Raw genomic sequence first — 20,242 nt, forward strand, 5'->3', positions numbered from 1 at the left:
ACGGGATGGGAATAAAGAAGATAATAAAGTGGTTCTCTAAAATCTACTGTAAAAAAGTTAAACCCCTAATATTGATTATAGAGGCAAAGCTCAGTCGTACTTATGCTTATTTTAATAAAGATCCCTTACGTATTTATAATAACCTGAGTTGCAAAATCAAAATCAATAACCATCTTAATGTAAACACAGACAGTCTGAAACAATAAAAAGTATTAACTAAAAAAGAAATCGAACAAACAATTAATTATAAATATAAATAAATGTAGCATCTGACGGATAATTTTTTTTTATCTTTTAGATACAATATTTAGGGTAATAAATGTCTGTGCCTTTATGTGTAAGCCCAGTTCTTGAGCTTCTGGGAGGGTCTTTATTATTGTCTTAATTACTCTTCTAGTCTTTATTATTCTTCTATTATTATTCTTCTTTATTATTCTTCTAGAGGTTGACTGTAAGAAAGGACCATGAGGTCATAAGTTCGCTTCAATAAAGAAGCATTTTTATTCCATTCACTTTTCAGTCAACTATACGGTTAATAGGTGTGCGCCTTGTGGGTTTCTCGAAAGTTTGTGTCCCTTACTAACTTTATATATAAATAGATAAAAATAATGAAAACCCGTTTTCAAATCTAGTATTACAATCAAATAAATAAATACAGTAAAAAGTATACTTCGTACCAAGTATTCAAAATTTTCAGTTTCCTTTTAAAACAGGCTAGATTAGATTGTTAACGGAACTTGTGTCAAATGGTTTGGTACAGTAATAATATAATAGTATGGGGAACGATCGACTTAAGCTAAGGGTAGCTACTATTCGTTCTAAATAAAGAAAAGATTTGTCATTTAGCCTAAGTCATTAATACGAATCATGTTGATCCATATCTATTAACGTTAAAAATACAAGTATTTAGTAACACATAGTTGTACCCATATGTTGCAGTTATAACCCTGGATCGTTTCCTAGTCATCATATTCCCGTTCAAGGTCCGGCGACTAGAGATGGCCCGTACAAAGTGGTTGATGACGCTAGGGTGGCTTGTCGCAGCTCTCCTCTCCGCATTGCCTCTCTTGAACATCAACTACTTTCAGTGAGTCGATATTATTCAATATATTATTTAATTGTCAATAGCTTTTAAAATAATTAGTAGTGTAGTAAAAACTGTACTTAACTTTGCCTTTTAAATCAGGGTTGTCTAAAATAAACATGTTGTGCATTTTAGCTACGTCAAGTCGTGCATTAAGGTATTTTTTTGGTTTTCCCCCATAATGCGTTTCATGTACTTCAAACCTCTCAATATTTTGATGAATACGTACACAAACATCACCTGGAATAGCGTTACCACTTCTAGACTTTCCCCTCATGTCTACTGGGCTCTTATGAAGAGAAGTACATTTATTGATTCTCTTAATCCTGTTGTCAGAAATACCAAAAAACTTGCAAGAAAGTATTTCTACAGACTTGTGTAAGAATACCATTAACTTTTAAGTAATATTTAAAAGAGTTTGTTTTCCTAGGCGTATTTGGTATTTGTTCATCAACAGGCACATCAGGGGTATCAAGGATGTCATCAGGATTAGGCGCAGGCACATCAGGGTTATCCGCAGACAAATCAGGGTTATCAAGGATGTCATCAGGATAAGGTTGTACGTTAGGCTTTTTACGCCTACGTTTTATTGGTACATTTTCAACCAAAGTTTGCAAAAATGTGTCTTGAGAGTTGTTACTTTCCAGAGAATGAAAATAATCCCAAAGCTCCTGTATAGTGCCTTGATTAACTTTTAAATTACATTTAAGGTGACACTTACAGTTAATAATTTAGTGGAGGGACTTCTGAGGGATCTCTTTTCCTTTGTGGGACACGTAACTAAGTCCTTTAACCCTAGCATTACGCACAACGTTCCGCTTGTAGTTTACCTCATTGGTAACTCCACGTTTCCGCTTAGGAGTAGGCGGTTCATCCTCACCACTGTCAGACATAATAGTTTAAAACTACAGAAACATTACTTATTATAATCACTGACACTAATATTTTAATGCTAAACGCACAAGCAACAAAGTGTTTACTGATACAGCAAGAGTACAGTACATAATCTCACACCTCACTCAATAACAGAACCAAGACTACTGGTTGAAGACAACAAAATAACCTAAAACAGGTGGCCCACCAGGTCCACCAACCGTCATGAGTGACAAATTGGTTTACCGCAGAAAGAACCTAAACGACGGCGCTTAGGTTCTTTCTGAGCTAAACGCGTAGTATCTGCAGCTGCAAAACAGCATTGGTTATATGGGACATAGGTTTTATCAGCAATAAACGATGTATTTACTTCTGATTAGTCCGATCACGTGGAAAACTCAAATTTGAAAAAAAATGTCACTTAGGTGGTTTCTGAAATAAGTGATTCAATTGTCCATGCTAGAGGAAAACTAAAATAGGCTTTTAATTCACTCTTCAATCTTTCAACCGTACATACAAGTCCGTACATACATGTATAATGTGATTTAGGTTTTGATAAAGTAGACAACTGATAGTACAGCATAAATAATAACAAACTTTAACCAACTATAATGTTCGTCAAGTAAGTACTATTGTTTATTGTTTAAAATTTTATTCTTCCAGATATTTTAATAGACCTTTTAACAGGTCAATAGCGGGTCTAAAACAGCTCATTTTGTCCCTAGGGAGTAAATGAGCTACTTTAGTACATAGAGAGTAAAGGCCAGCTGTTGTAAACACAGTTGTAAACCTCGATTGTAAGCAACCGCATGTATCTAAATGTAAGACAGAGTTATGTTTAATAATAAGGGTTCCAATTATAGCAAAATCAGGGAGAGTATGTTTAGGCCTATGTTGCAACATGTATATTTGTAGTAGTTTACAGAGTATTTTAAACCTTAAACTTACATTTACTATCCCTAATACAATATATTGTTTAAGATAATCTGTTCTACATTACAAATTCCAACCACGTAACTAGGGTTAATACATTTCCGTTCTATCCAAGTCTGCCACAAATTGCTTAAACTGACATTGTATGAGCTTTGTATCTACGCGATTCTAAGGTTTGAGTGGTACAGTATAATTCTCTCTGTGCTTACAATGATTTTCAGTCTTACAAGTCAATTTCGCTCTCATATAACAATAAATTATACGAATATCGTTAACAAACTCTTCTAATACCTTTCCGGTGCATCAACGTTATACTGTACACATTTACAAAAAGTTTTAAGTATACAAGAGTTGAGTCTCTGGTTGAAATCTATCGCATTATAACATCACCACGTTATATTCGCATTTGTTATTTCATCTTTTATGTATTTTCAGCAATTTCTACGGCAGGTCGGGTGTGTGTCTGGCCCTCCATATCACACCGGACAAGCCCAGTGGCTGGGAATACTCTGTATTTGTCTTCTTGTGTAAGTAGGCCTACTTTTTATAACCTAATACAAATTTTAATTCCCCAGCTCCTCTATGGACAGCTAGTACCAAATTGAGTTTGAAAAATTACCCTAATTGAAATTGTTTGAACTCCCTAATCTCTCTTATCGTTAATAAACGAACTTAGAATACTTTAAGACCTGGGTGCTCAACGTTGGCTGGGATCCAAAACTTTTGAAAAGGATCAATATTAGAACTTAACCCGTAAAAAGCAAATACTTAGCTAAATGTTAAGTCTTCATTAATTTCATTATTAGAGTCCCGCTAAAGTATTTTATTAAGTACATATCCTACTTTTCAGTCAATAAATGCTAATTACACCTTACTACACTGCAATTCAAATACATTTAGAGTAGGTAACTTTTTAAATTGTTTATTGTAAAGTCTGCAAATACTCGTACACATACTGTCAAGATTTACGTGCTATGGACATGTCATAACACATTTACCTTCAAACTCTAGTACTGTATAAAATGTCGCTACTTCAGTTTGAGCACTTGTTCTTGTTACAGCTACCTGTGAATGTTCATGGCTGCTCACACCATGGTGCTGTCAGTACTGTATAACATGTAGATTGCTGCTACTTCTGCTTGAGCACCTGTTCTTGTTACGTTTCTCAACCTGGTGTCAGTGTGATCGCAGCCAGCTGCTTGTGGATGTTTGTGGCTGCTCGCATCGCACCACGCTGCTGTCAGTACTGTATAACATGTAGATTGCTGCTATATCAGCTTCAGCACCTGTTCTTGTTACAGTTCTCAACCTGCTTTCGTTCAGTGTGATCGCAGCCAGCTACTTGTGGATGTTTGTGGCTGCTCGCACCACGCTGCTCTCAGTACTGTATAACATGTAGATTGTCGCTACATCAGCTTCAGCACCTGTTCTTTTTACAGTTCTCAACCTGCTTTCGTTCAGTGTGATCGCAGCCAGCTACCTGTGGATGTTTGTGGCTGCTCGCACCACGCAGCTGGCTGTCTCTAGAGAGAGGCGCAGTACAGACTCTGCCATGGCCTTCAGGATGTCGTTGCTGGTGGTGACTGACGCGGCATGTTGGGTTCCCATTATCGGGTTGGGACTCTTATCACTTGCCGGGTTCACCGTTCCACCCCAGGTATTCGCATTTTTAAGAGTTTACTTTTACAGAAGAAAGTTGTTACAACGTCCTCGTTGTCATAATCTTTTGCATTGCCTTTGACTATAGTGACTGGTGTTACTTTATTAAATTTCTCTTAAAGGCTGACCTCACAATCTCTGTGTTAAGAAGAAAATAGGGTACTTTCCTGTTAAAGGGAACATTAATTATTATCGATGATTTTTTCTCGATATATCAATATTAACAAATTGAAACATATCAGCTGACAAACTACGATAAATAAATATTTTTCCTACAGTCACCCGACAAAGTTGGCTTCCTTTTACTGTTTATAGTACAGAAAGCTGCTAATTGCTGCATATTTATACTTTGCCGTACGGTTTATACTTTGCCGCACGGTTTATACTTTGCCGCACATCAGGATTCCAACGAAACAACACAAAACAGCGTGGTTCTATTATGCACGTAATCCGTGTACGCTTGGAAATAGGTTGGCAACACTTAAAGATAATAATACTATGAGCAGCTGATTGACTATTATAACTACGATTTAACCTGTCATTTCGTGTTTATAGTTTCGGTATTTCTGAACTTTCTGGACTTTTCTTTTAAACGTTTTTAAAACATTCCTACGATCTTAATAAACAATAAAATACCATTAAAGCATTTTTTTTTTGCGCGGAAACCACTTCAAATTACAAAAACATACGGAACTATATTCTCAAAACGCGGAGCACATTTCTTGCCGAGGAAAAATAGCGGAGTGATACGGACCGCGGGTACTACTTTCTCTAGGGCACCATTTGTGTTGCTAACTGAACCTAAAAACGTGTTGTATAGTGTTTGAAAGACTAATTATTTATATGCTTTATAGTAACTGTAGGAAAAATATAATGTGTAACACGAGTGAAAAAGGCCTTTGCTGCACTCGAGATCATTCCATTGCTAAACATTGCTCTCGTGTGCAGCAAAGTGCCACTTTCACCGCTAGTTACACAAATAACTATTTAAGAATCAACAAACAATAATAAAAAAATATTGAAATGGAACTGTCCTAAACTAACCTAACAAAACTAACCAAACTTGCTGTAACATTTAAAAACTCCGTTTGATATTTTCCAATTGCCTTTTCTGTTATCAAACGGAATTTTTAAATGGTACAGCAAGTTTAATTGGTTATGTTAGGCATGATGTTGGTTATGATAGTTCTTAGAACAGTTTCATTTCTTAATCCATAGACTTAATAATAGACTGTGTTTTAGCCTAGATCAGCTGTCAATTTGTAATGTATCGTAAAGGAAATCAAAATATTGATATATTGAAAAAAATCATCGATCATAATGAATGTTCCCTTTAACGGGAAAGTACCGAAAATAGTTTCTATAAGAGGTTTGAAAGTAAATTCTCCCTCTAATGTTCATAAAAGATACAACTCTGAAGCTGTTTCAGTCTTTAAGCTTATAGCTATGACATTTCTATTCTCTGTATCAACATTTGTTAATTTTAAATTTTCTTTCTATGTTATATCATCTTCCTAAAGTAAAAGGCTCGATTGGGTAGGCGTGGTGGAGAGAAGACACATAAACTTTTAAAAGTAATCCAAGGAGTACCACAATGTAGACGATCACTTGGAGGACCAAGCATGAAGTAGAAAGACAAGGTAATGAAAGAAGTCTCCAACCTGGGGTCTATATTACAAGAGGCTGGTGACAGAAGAAAATGGAGATGAGTTGTTAGTTGGCGAGGCCAAAACAAACTTAAGTTTTCAACGGCCACGGAGGTAAAGATAATAGCATTATAAGCATACCAGTTTTTTTTTAATTTTTTTAATTTTTATTTTTAATGGTGAGTTTTCTACAAAAACCTATAAAAAAATTGGAATAAAAAATAATTCGGATTTTCTTAAAAGTGGCCTGGATGATTTTTATAAACATTTAGCTAATGGGAGAAAGTATGTGTCAGATTGCTGATACCGTTTATTTTAGTTCTACGTCTAGAATAACATCACAAATATTATAAGTTGAAAAGTCAACCAAACTTCGTGTTCATACATGAGTATTAACAATTTAATGAGTTTATTTGAATTGCCAGTAACATTTTCCATAGATTGGTTTAAATAATTATTTTTAATTATTTAGAGTTAGTATACAAGATTACTCGGTTATGAATACCTAAGTAACCCCTAGAGAGCTTGGTGGTGGCGGGCGCGCTTTATGGAGGCTTGGGATAATTCAGTTGTAGAGATTGGCTTCATCTGGTTCAGAGAAATTCAATTATACAAAATACGACGTCACAAACCTCGGGTGGTGCGCAATACGCGTTTGTCACGGTTTCCAGAAGCTTAACAACTTTAAATAGACTGGGAAAATGTCGATTGATCACATTACAGATTGTAAGTTCTATACAGGAAACCGTTAGAAGAGCGTTTTCCGGCTATATGAATTAGGTCGAAAAATTCTTCCCAAATTTGTTGTTTACAAATAACAGTTTTTAACACTATCCTAAATCATCGCACTATTAATTTTCCTATTGTCTTGCGTCCTTTCGTAAATTCAATCATAATGAGGTTCAGTGCTGTGTGCTTGTTAACTATGTATGTAAATTAGGAATGTATAAATGTTGAATTGTAAAAAGATTGAGAATGTTGAACAATAATGTTTACTTCTTGACAGCTATTATCTCAAATGCTACTTTGAACCTAAATGTTTCCCAATGTTGGATGTTCAACATCCAATGAAAATTGAAACTGTTTCTTTGAAAAGAGGTATCCTTTGTAGAATAAATTGGGAACATTCTCCATAAAACAAAAAGCGTTCAAAGAATTTCAAACGACAAAGGCTATTGTTTAGTAAGGGGATAGGAAACAGAAGCAGATTACACAACCACACAAAGCTTGATAGCTAAGAGTAAAACTAATTATAAAGTCAAAAACAAATATTTTAATTTCACTATATTGAACCATCTGGAATTGGACAAATATATTTTCATATCCAGATATATAAAATAACAAAACATAAAATTGAAAACTGTATGTGAATAATAGTTACAAAGAAAAACTAATATTATTATTAAGCAAGGTACATTAAATCATAGCTATTTTATTGCATAAATAACAGGATTCATTGCATCACAGATTGGATTACTTCATTTTCATTGAATAAAGTTTCAAGACTAAAAAGTAATTTTGACTTCAGGACCTAATTCAATGAAGAAAGCCAGTCCGCTTCGGTTTGAGATCTCTTTTAGATCGTATCATCCTCCTTGTCTTGTTAAAGCGATAGGTCGCAGTGTTCGTGTTGCCCCTCAACGCCGCAGTCAACCCTGTGTTGTACACGTTTTCCACAGCTCCCTCCCTTCGTCACTCCAGCACGTCACAATCCGCTAGTAGTAATACCCCTCTGTTCTGGTGTCCAGGTTTTCGCGTGGGTCGCAGTGTTCGTGTTGCCCCTCAACGCAGCAGTCAACCCTGTGTTGTACACGTTGTCCACAGCTCCCTCCCTTCGTCCCTCCAGCACGTCACAATCCGCTCGTAGTAATACCCCTCTGTTCTGGTGTCCAGGTTTTCGCGTGGGTCGCAGTGTTCGTGTTGCCCCTCAACGCTGCAGTCAACCCTGTGTTGTACACGTTGTCCACAGCTCCCTTCGTCACTCCAGCACGTCACAATCTGCTCATAGTAATAATACCCCTCTGTTCTGGAGTCCAGGTTTTCGCGTGGGTCGCAGTGTTCGTGTTGCCCCTCAACGCCGCAGTCAACCCTGTGTTGTACACGTTGTCCACAGCTCCCTCCCTTTGTCACTCCAGCACGTCACAATCCGCTCGTAGTAATACCCCTCTGTTCTGGTGTCCAGGTTTTCGCGTGGGTCGCAGTGTTCGTGTTGCCCCTCAACGCTGCAGTCAACCCTGTGTTGTACACGTTGTCCACAGCTCCCTTCGTCACTCCAGCACGTCACAATCTGCTCATAGTAATAATACCCCTCTGTTCTGGAGTCCAGGTTTTCGCGTGGGTCGCAGTGTTCGTGTTGCCCCTCAACGCCGCAGTCAACCCTGTGTTGTACACGTTGTCCACAGCTCCCTCCCTTCGTCACTCCAGCACGTCACAATCCGCTCGTAGTAATAGCCCTCTGTTCTGGTGTCCAGGTTTTCGCGTGGGTCGCAGTGTTCGTGGTGCCCCTTAACGCTGCAGTCAAACCTGTGTTGTACACGTTGTCCACAGCTCCCTTTGTCACTCCAGCACGTCACAATCTGCTCATAGTAATAATACCCCTCTGTTCTGGAGTCCAGGTTTTCGCGTGGGTCGCAGTGTTCGTATTGCCCCTCAACGCTGCAGTCAACCCTGTGTTGTACACGTTGTCCACAGCTCCCTTCGTCACTCCAGCACGTCACAATCCGCTCGTAGTAATACCCCTCTGTTCTGGTGTCCAGGTTTTCGCGTGGGTCGCAGTGTTCGTGTTGCCCCTTAACGCTGCAGTCAACCCTGTGTTGTACACGTTGTCCACAGCTCCCTTTGTCACTCCAGCACGTCACAATCCGCTCGTAGTAATACCCCTCTGTTCTGGTGTCCAGGTTTTCGCGTGGGTCGCAGTGTTCGTGTTGCCCCTCATAGTCCAGGAGCTGAGGGGGGTTGAGCATGCATGAAAGTAGTACGCAATGTTATTGCTGATTATTGTAATATGGACTGTGGTGATCAAAATTACGTATGTCGCCTATTTCAAAAGTGGTCGATAAGGTGGGGGGGAGGGGGCAAACATGGCGGTTTGCGCTATGCGTTAAAACGCTGATAGTTCGAAAACGGTAAAAGATAGAACATCTGTTAAAACGTCGTTGTAATCCTAAAAATATGGACAACAATAATGGTCATTGGGTCCGAGGTCGTATCTCTATAAATAAACAAGTTATTGTATAAAATATGTAAAAATGGACTTTTCGTGTAGATTTTTTTACCGAAAGTAGAATTAATTTGTGAATGTCGCAAAGAAGTAATATCAAATATCTTTGCTGATAGTTGTAATATGGACTGTGGTGACACAAAATACGCATGTCGCCTACTTTTCAGGTGGTCGAGAACTTGGGGGGAGGGGGGCAAAGATGGCGGAACGCGCTATACATCGAAATGACTGTAGCTCGAGAACGGTACGAGATAGGACATCGGTTAAAACGTAGTTTTAATCCAAAAAATATTACCAATAGAAAAGGTCATTGGGTAAAAAGTCGTATCTTAACTAATAAAAAAGTTATAACAATAATAAGTTTAACAAAATCTACATCGTACAGCTATTTTTTTCGAAAATCGTATGGATTGTTGATAAATAATAGTGTAATTACTTAATTACTCGGCTATGTATTAACTAGATGCATTTTCTTATAAGAAAAAAAATATATTATTACGAATACATTTGGTTTAAAATGTAAAACACGGCCTCCAAACTACTGTACATATAATACTTGGGGTTTCGCCGCAATCAAATGCATAATACAGACTACCACTACAAATCCAATTTTAATTATTATAATGTTGTAGGTTATTACAATATAATTATGTAACAGATTCTTATTTAATACAGTTATATGAAATAAAAAACATTACTACAAAAGTAAATACCTTATAATAAAAAATACGGCAAATCTCTTCATTCTATCCATAACAATTACACTGGTTGTTCATATTATTTGTTGAATTTAAATAGGTACCTTTTTAATTTCTCTTAGCACCTGTAATACAAATAAAAAATTGTAAATATTTTCTTTTATACAAATGTATATACATCTATATATAACTAATGCATGAGAGCGGTCAAGAAATTTAAAGTTTATGGTGTTTATATTTACAATGGAATTAAACTACTATATATTATATTTCATATTTAATTATTATCTTATTTGTTTGATTATTTATTTATCATTATTTCATTTATATACTCAGTGTGTCCTATCTCGTAATATCGTGTAATTACTTAATTACTCGGCTATGTATTAACTAGATGCATTTTCTTATGAGAAAAAAATATATTATTACGAATACATATGGTTTAAAATGTAAAACACGGCCTCCAAACGCCTTGGGGTTCGTCCGTTAGGTTGCGTTATAATTGCTGCTGTTTTTAAAATAATGATTGCTTGTATTTTGTATTTCATTATACACTGAGTATATAAATGAAATAATGATAAATAAATAATCAAACAAATAAGATAATAATTAAATATGAAATATAATATATAGTAGTTTAATTCTATTGTAAATATAAACACCATAAACTTTAAATTTCTTGACCGCTCTCATGCATTAATTATATATAGATGTATATACATTTGTATAAAAGAAAATATTTACAATTTTTTATTTGTATTACAGGTGCTAAGAGAAATTAAAAAGGTACCTATTTAAATTCAACAAATAATATGAACAACCAGTGTAATTGTTATGGATAGAATGAAGAGATTTGCCGTATTTTTTATTATAAGGTATTTACTTTTGTAGTTATGTTTTTTATTTCATATAACTGTATTAAATAAGAATCTGTTACATAATTATATTGTAATAACCTACAACATTATAATAATTAAAATTGGATTTGTAGTGGTAGTCTGTATTATGCATTTGATTGCGGCGAAACCCCAAGTATTATATGTACAGTAGTTTGGAGGCCGTGTTTTACATTTTAAACAAAATGTATTCGTAATAATATATTTTTTTCTTATAAGAAAATGCATCTAGTTAATACATAGCCGAGTAATTAAGTAATTACACTATTATTTATCAACAATCCATACGATTTTCGAAAAAAATAGCTGTACGATGTAGATTTTGTTAAACTTATTATTGTTATAACTTTTTTATTAGTTAAGATACGACTTTTTACCCAATGACCTTTTCTATTGGTAATATTTTTTGGATTAAAACTACGTTTTAACCGATGTCCTATCTCGTACCGTTCTCGAGCTACAGTCATTTCGATGTATAGCGCGTTCCGCCATCTTTGCCCCCCTCCCCCCAAGTTCTCGACCACCTGAAAAGTAGGCGACATGCGTATTTTGTATCACCACAGTCCATATTACAACTATCAGCAAAGATATTTGATATTACTTCTTTGCGACATTCACAAATTAATTCTACTTTCGGTAAAAAATCTACACGAAAAGTCCATTTTTACATATTTTATACAATAACTTGTTTATTTATAGAGATACGACCTCGGACCCAATGACCATTATTGTTGTCCATATTGTTAGGATTACAACGACGTTCTAACAGATGTTCTATCTTTTACCGTTTTCGAACTATCAGCGTTTTAACGCATAGCGCAAACCGCCATGTTTGCCCCCTCCCCCCCACCTTATCGACCACTTTTGAAATAGGCGACATACGTAATTTTGATCACCACAGTCCATATTACAATAATCAGCAATAACATTGCGTACTACTTTCATGCATGCTCAACCCCCCTCAGCTCCTGGACTATCAACGCCGCAGTCAACCCTGTGTTGTACACGTTGTCCACAGCTCCCTTCGTCACTCCAGCACGTCACAATCTGCTCGTAGTAATACCCCTCTGTTCTGGAGTCCAGGTTTTCGCGTGGGTCGCAGTGTTCGTGTTGCCACTCAACGCCGCAGTCAACCCTGTGTTGTGCAAGTTGTCCACAGCTCCCTTCGTCACTCCAGCACGTCACAATCCGCTCGTAGTAATACCCCTCTGTTCTGGTTTCCAGGTTTTCGCGTGGGTCGCAGTGTTCGTGTTGCCCCTCAACGCCGCAGTCAACCCTGTGTTGTATACGTTGTCTACAGCTCCCTTCGTCACTCCAGCACGTCACAATCTGCTCTCCTTTAGACAATCCTTCAAATTCTCCAGGAACACCTTCACATCGACGTTACCAACCAGGGTATATGGTTAGTAGAATTTGTGTTACTTTACATCACCCTGATATCTTTATGTAACAAGTTGTCCTGTCCGTCCTTTGCAACGGGATAAGATACAGAGGCTATGTGGGCATTAAAACCTACGCACTTTTAAAACCTACTGAAAAAACAGTTACTCACTCACAATAGTGAATATGGAGGCAAATCTCAATTGTATATTATTGCTTATGTTTAGTTAATATCTCTTTGGTTCGTGAATTTTGCAATTAACTGTGAGTCAGAATTAAAATGTTAACTCAGGAAAACGTAAACAAACAACTTTGAATGAAAAGCAAATTCAAGTAGCTGACGCATATACAATATTTATAATTTGATGCAAAACAACAATTTGATTAGGTTTCAAGCCCTTACAAGAGGGTCCAAGGAAGATCTAATATTTTTCTGAGATTTTTATCACCAAGATCTTTTATTATCAATGTTTTTTTTTCAACAGACCTGTAAATTAATTGGGTTTTCATTTTTTCCTAAAATTATTCTGTTCCTGTAAACATTTTCATATTGTTCACACAACATGTAGGCGTCCAAGGGTGCACAACAATTAATGTTAAGGTTTTGAAATTTACCTGATTCAAATTTTCAGGAATGGGGCACCAAAAAAATTAAAGAATTACCACTGGAAAAAACTATATGCATAGACAATAATTATTTTCCTACAATTACCTAACAAAGTGGCCATCCTTGCACTGATTATAGTAAGCCAAGTGACGCCAAGTAGTTAATTGCTTCATTTACAGTTGGATTTTTTAGCTAGAAGCGGTTTAGGTGTGGTGGAATATCTTTGAATATGAACCTATTTGGCTGTAATGCGATTACGTGTCAAAATTTGAGGTTAAATCAAAACAAACAAACTAGCATATTCTTAGAATTTTAATTGGAGACGTCTTTTAGAAAAAAATTCAAATCAATAATGAATAAATTGATATTAAATTATTGTCTCCAAACAAATTATAAGTGATGGTTGCTTTGAAAATAATGAATTAACATAAGCAAATATTAAAATATTTAATCTTCTTGCAAAATTAATGTCGATTATTAATAGAATAATGTGGTCGCTGGGACTGGTATACACATGATAAACTGTTGGGACATAGGCCTAATGATGATTTACGTTTCGTTTGAAAATCTCTTTTAATGATGTTTAACATATAAATTAAAATATAGACCCACCATTTGAGGGTTTCAAGTTAAGGATCAGAGATGACGAGTTAAACCCTAATAGACTAACGTCTTGACCTATTTAAATTTAAAATAACAAACATCTATGGGGAAATTCGCTAAACGCCGAAATAAGTTATAAAGAAAACATGAGTTTCCTTTATTGCTTTTATAATCTAAATAAACATTCCGAGCCAGGGCTCGGTACATCGGCACTAGATAAAAAAAATCAAAACTTATTTAATGTGTCAATCTGTTTATTTATCTAACAGTTTAACATATTTTTGTAGTATTTAATTTCATACATTCATCATTTAGTATGAAGTTCCTTAAAATATGTTAATTTTGTTCATACACCACTTCATAATTTCTTTATCATTAATCACTCGTCAGAAAGTCATCCAGATCTATAATGATAGGGCTGCCCTAATATTCGTTTAACTTATTTATACAATTCCATTAATCTAAGTTCAATTAATCATTAATAATATCCATTCCATAGCCTTTTTTAACAAAGCCCACAACTTCTATATGTATTACATAGGCCTACATAAGTTGTAAGAGAATTGCAATATACCAAAATTTCATATAATATAATTCAAAATTAGTCCTTAAGGAATAAAAATTCAAATGAGCAGTAATCATTCCATTTGTTCAACAATAGACTCCTGTGAACATTCACGTAGTGACTCTGAAGAGAGAAGGAAGCCATATTTTAAATTGTTTAAACAAAGTCCAGATTTCGTTCAATTAAAATTAACTTAATTTCATCAAAAAAATCCAATTTACATTTTATTGATTCAAGTTTTAAGTTACTTTCCAAATTGTTGTACAACATCTAAATTTTATTTTCATTGTTGGAATGTTGTAAGTCAAACACTTTAATTATTTGGACATTATTTAATTCATTCAATCTTTGCATTCAAGACAGCACTACACCCTACCCTGAGATAGAGCCCATTTAAATTAGACTATTGTAAATTTGAACCTAATAGGCCTAAATTTCAAATTAATCTTTAATAAAGGCCCACATTTCATTGTCAGTCCTTTTATTGTAGCCTTTTAAATGTCATTAACTGTTTGTAAATGAACTGTTCGTTAATTTTGTAATTGAATATCGTTCTGTTGTTAAACATAGGATAGGCCTAGCCTAGAAGGAATATTGTGTGGAGAAATTACATTTTATGTTTTCACAATATTTCAGGATCTGAACGTAGTCAGCCTGGAAGTTGTTACACGATATCAAAGAGAACATCGATAAGGTGAGATAACGAAACACTTTAGGTAGTTTATAGTTTTGAAATTATAATTCAAGCATACGATTATTTTTAAGCTAAAAGCTTACAAAGTAAGCTATGTAAAGCAAAGTGATTAAGGTATCAGAGCAAGTCACGGTTAAAGCTTTAAATGGTTGAAGGAGAAGCAATATCTGAAGTTCGTATATTATCTTATTCTCTAGATAAAACACCGTTATTATTTATGATTATTCTCAATAGTTATTAACATAAATATCAAATTAAGATGTTTGGTTTTTAGAAGTTTGGATTAGCTACTAATTTATTTTGAATTAGTTGAATTTCGGGACTTCACATATTTGCTATTTTACTTTTATGGAACGTAATTTAGTTTAAAGGAAGCACCGTGTTAACAACTTGTGCCTGTGAGACGGCATTGGCAGGATTACGTCTGACGGAAGTTGCTTTTCAAGGAGTTGGTTATTTGCTAGCTCCACTTCAAACTTCAGAGTAAACCACGTAACTTAAGTCTTCATAGTTGTGATTAAAAGTTTAGGAAGTATAAGAGCTTATTTCGATAGGCCACAGAAGTAGTTTGCGTTTTTACTCGTATTCTAATATTCACTCCTGCACAACAACACTTTATTGATATGGAGATCAATTTAAATACCCTAAACATCAAATGCAGCTTTAACTCTAGTGAAATGTTTATTAACATACTGATCCTTTAGCTTTAGTTTATCTTAAGTTCATATTTTGTTTAAATTAGATAATTTTGTACATTTTAAACAGGTTTTAAGTGTAACGATTAGTGCACCAACTGAAGAAATTGGTGCCTACTTGAAAGGTGTAGGCCTGATACAATTAATTTTGTTTACGTTTCTAACTATTCAAATGCCGTTACCAATAAGCCAGTTGAACCCCTTTTCTAAAAATAATGAATTTCAGCAATTAGTTAGCAGTTAATATTTTGACACGTACAAAATAAATGGTACCAGCAAAATGATACATACTTTCTTCCATTAGCTTCTCATCAACTCTAATAATGGGTAAGCAGGGGGAGTAACGATTATATTATTTTGGTTGAAATCACAAAACGTACAATCACTTTCTAACTGGGATTGTTACAGTATTTGGGGTTGAACCATTTTGTTATAGGTAACAATAGCCATGACATAATAAATGTTTTCTAAAACCATTCAAGTCTTTAGTATAAAAATATGTTATTTTATGGGTTTTCATGAAAAAAACCCAATAATAATAAAATAAATAAATAAACTCCTGGAGACATTATGGATTAGTGACCACACTCACACACACACTTAGTCATTACTTCTAAAACAAGTTTGTCGGGTTCAGGAGGATTCAAAACTGATATTTAAATCTAAAACTTAAACATTCTTCATTTACTATCTACATGGGGAGTTCAATGATTGGTCATAAAGACCAAAAGTTAAACCAAACCAAGAGTTTTGATAAACACTACTGATTTTAATCGCACCGAACAAACATTTTCAAGCCAGGAAGTATCAGGAAAAGTAAGGGATGAGCCAAAACTGGAGTAGAAAGTATTACATATTCATGACACCACACGTAGTTAAAAGCTTTATTGCTCTGACAGACTATTCCGTAGATTATTACTATTTTAGTCATCCTAGTTTTACTCGGATAGATACTCAGTGAAAGTAGAATTGAGTTATTATCTTTTAAGAGATTGGTGGCCTATTTTAACATCAAATTTGCCTTCCTACATAGGCCTAATAGGCCTCACGTTGAACGTATTGAGCAAAGAACTTGGGTGAGCCGGTAGAATAAAATAGTAAACCTATTTGATAAGATTTAGTGGTGTTCGCTCCCCAGCGCATCACTAACGTGAATTCTCAGTCCCGCTCACTGACTCATTGAGCCACCAACTCACCTAATGATTGTTTGAATGTATCTGTTTATTTCAGGTGGCAGCCCAGAGTGGAGCCTGTGGAAGGGGTTCCTCTGAGTAGCTTTGACACCTGACAGTCGAGACATCCTCGCTACGACTAGACAGTACACCTCCACCTACACCGGTGGACAGTCGACTGACGAGACAGTCAGTGGACGAAACGTGTGGAGTGATAACATCAATGAATTAATATAACTGGTTTACAGAGTATATATAGTTTGTAATAACGTACCTTTTAAATTAAACATTTTAACCTAACTGTTTTGAATTTCTTGTAATATAAAAATGTATCTAAATTGACTTGAGTATCTGTTCTACACCTTAACTCTCTTAGTGTATTCTTGTTTTCTAACAATGTTTATAAATTTCAACATTATTTATAATTTATGAAAAGTTAAGGAAAAATATATATATTTATCTAAATACTTTGAGAGTGGTAATATATCAACCACATTTTGTTTCACATGGCAGCCAATTAAACCTGTTTCGATCTCGTAAGGAGTTAATTATTACTTAACATAGAAGCTCGATAACATAATAACTCGACTTTGCAATCGATTATCCGTCTTAGAACCAAAACGGGACTGAATCCATAAAATAAAGATCCAATAATTGACCCTACAGGCAAAAGATTGTAGAAAGTATAATAAAAACACTCATTTGTTAATAAGTTTACTTTGGTAAGTAAGGTTAGTTTGTTTGAAATAAAGGTTTTAGCACACCATTACGACTCATAAAGATGGTTTTTAGGACTGACTATGTTAGATCAAAGTATAAAACATATAAAAATTATTTAAGTAGGTATTATACGAAACAATCCTTTAGACTGCCATTTTCCGTTAGTCAAATATATAATGTTGATTTATTACACGCTTTTAAGATCGTAGGAATATATTTCGCCTATCACTGATAGGTTTTTTTACTTTCTTATTACATTTTAGTTTTAATGTAAAAATTGTTTTACTTTATCTATTCATATTAGTCTGATAAATTTAATATATTACGGTCGAACCGCCTCAAGTTAAACGGTGTCTCTGTTCCGTTGAACTCGATCTACTTATGATCAATGTACAGTTGAGAAGGCTCAACTAAGTTGAGAAGGCGATTTGCATCTATCACTGTGGCGGTAATGGATCAACTCACTTGATCGTGAAGTCTCTTGTAATGCTCCAGTTGCTCTCAATAGATGAAATGGCAGTACAGTAACCCTCTAATATTACTTAGTTTCTCTTGGTTTAATCAATGTATGTTTCTTGATACCTATTTCAAATATTTACTGACCTTTTTAAGTATCTATTCATGAAATAGTGTTTGATTAATTTATTATTACTACGAATGTCTATTGGCCAAAAACTCTCAAACAGAAGTGATTTTAATAGCTTCTTAATAACTTTAACAATGGATTGATATATTTCAATAATATCGTGGACCAGTCCCAGCAGACTATCGTAGGTATACTTTTAAGTGGGAAGAGTTTAAACCAAAATTACAATATCTTAAAAGTGTACAAAATACATTTCTATCACTCAAAAACTGTAAGAGCTAGCAAAGATTTCAAAATATATTTTTGGTCGGGAATTAAATTTACTACAAAACCTTAGGCGTCACACCCTTCCCAAAATCTTTCTGAAAATCACACCCCTTTAACCAAACAAATGCCACACCTCTAATTGTTATAAAATTCCTGGAATTTCAACGTGTTTTTATTTTTTTAATTACTTTTCGGACATATATTTGTACTTATAATGCTCTCAACGTCGATTAAAAACTAAAAAAAACCAAAACTTTCACAACCCTCCAACAAATTTGAAACGAAGGATTTTCAAATTCTAAATCATTGTTCTGGGCGTTACATGTTCAAAGGTCACCTGTCAATTCACAGACGTGCTAGATACTTGACATCTGGCAGGAAGGCTAGACTGAGGTACTAAAACCCAATATATTAACGGAATTAAGCATTTTTACCCCCATCAAAAAAAATTGAACCCCCCCTCCCATAACAGCTCTTTCATCGTGGTAAGGACTTGACATCTTACACACTTACTAGTCTTCGTTATAAAACCAAGGAATAATTTTGAAAAGTGTATAAAATTTACACCCCCTTAAACATCCCCCCCCCCAAATATTTCTATATTAAAAACACTTCAGTTGCATTAGACTACAGTATTAGTAATTTACCATCTTCTTATTATTTTACTTAGTAAAATAATTTATTAGTAACAGATTTTCTCCGAGGATATTTCCAACAATCAGCCAACCAAAAAAGAGGGTCTGAAGGCCGAGCCCCAAGCGAGCCAAAATACGAGTGTGTAGGTATGTATACTGTATTGTCGAGGCATGTAAAATGTCCCAAATACTTTCCTTGTGCATAACAGAAATAATGTAGTCTCCTCATTTATGGGTATGTCCTCGTTTTATGTGGAAAGTTTCTTGTTTTATGGCTGGGATTTTTAACTTAACCATGTAAATGCGTATGTAGCCTATATTCCGTTAGGGAGCAAACCTAACTGCCCATATTGTATTTTCATCAAAAGTGTGTCAAAGAATAAAATTCCCTATGTTAAGACCTATTTGAATGGCTGTAAAACAACTGTAAAATCCCCTGGGGTGTATTTTATATTGTTGCGTTATGGAGAAGCATATTCATAGAAAGATTCAGTAGAAGGACTAAGAACAAGCCTTTAAGGTAGTTATACGGAACACATTTTTCAAAGAGAAATCCTCAAGAGTAATGGCTATAAACGTGACATACGATTCTGTTGACCTCTATATACTTTACGACCTGGAAATTATTACGTGAGTTGATGCTTGACCTCACATCAACTATGAGTACCTTCATTTTTGTAAAGTCAAAACTACTCTAGCCCAAAGATGAACTTATGTGTTGAACCTTTCATTTCAGCACATCAACTATCAAAACGTAAATAAGCTTTTAGTAGCTAATTTAAATTCCATTATTGTATGCAAAAGACATTAAAAATACAAACACAAGTAAAGAAAATAGTACTGATCATGTATCCCGGCTGTACTTTTAAAACAAGTGGTTTACTTTTAAAATTAAGTTACTAATTAAGTAAGTTAAGGTACATAAATTTATAGTAAAAGTATATGAATGGACTACAAATTTAAGAACTAGTCAAATTGGATCATAATAAAGTTTAACAAAGATTATGTGTCCCCCTTTGCAAAAAAATTAACATGGGTTGTTAGTGGAACAATACTTGAAACAACGACCGAAATTATATCGATTCAAAGATATGATTTTCAGATTGTATTTTTCTTCTTAAACTGCATTTAATTTTTTTTATTTCACTACTCCATTTTAGTAGCCATGAAATTTGGCATGAATGTGTAGAACTTAATAAACTTGCATGAGTCTGCGAACAAGCAAGATTGGGCTGTCCGAGAGGGGTGTTATAGAATTTTAAAGCTGTTCTAAATTTTTTTTTTTTTAGTTTTTAAACCATGGAAATGC

The 20,242-nt window shown here is 34.8% G+C and overlaps 1 protein-coding gene across 1 annotated transcript in view; it reads left to right on the top strand.

Annotated features, from left to right (window-relative positions):
* Positions 1–16,940, top strand: part of LOC128987296 (G-protein coupled receptor GRL101-like) — a 73,650-nt gene extending 56,710 nt beyond the window's left edge. Inside the window, exons 17-22 of the mRNA XM_054408066.1 lie at positions 940–1,087; positions 3,326–3,417; positions 4,330–4,547; positions 12,234–12,411; positions 14,801–14,858; positions 16,784–16,940. Coding sequence (XP_054264041.1) covers positions 940–1,087; positions 3,326–3,417; positions 4,330–4,547; positions 12,234–12,411; positions 14,801–14,858; positions 16,784–16,841 — 752 coding nt within the window. The 3' untranslated portion in view covers positions 16,842–16,940. The remainder of the gene's footprint in view (positions 1–939; positions 1,088–3,325; positions 3,418–4,329; positions 4,548–12,233; positions 12,412–14,800; positions 14,859–16,783) is intronic.
* Positions 16,941–20,242: the final 3,302 nt, after the last annotated feature.

Source organism: Macrosteles quadrilineatus, unplaced genomic scaffold, assembly GCF_028750875.1.
Source record: "Macrosteles quadrilineatus isolate MER2022 unplaced genomic scaffold, UCM_ALF_1.0 Scaffold_2__2_contigs__length_208266976, whole genome shotgun sequence".
Lineage (NCBI taxonomy): Eukaryota > Metazoa > Arthropoda > Insecta > Hemiptera > Cicadellidae > Macrosteles > Macrosteles quadrilineatus.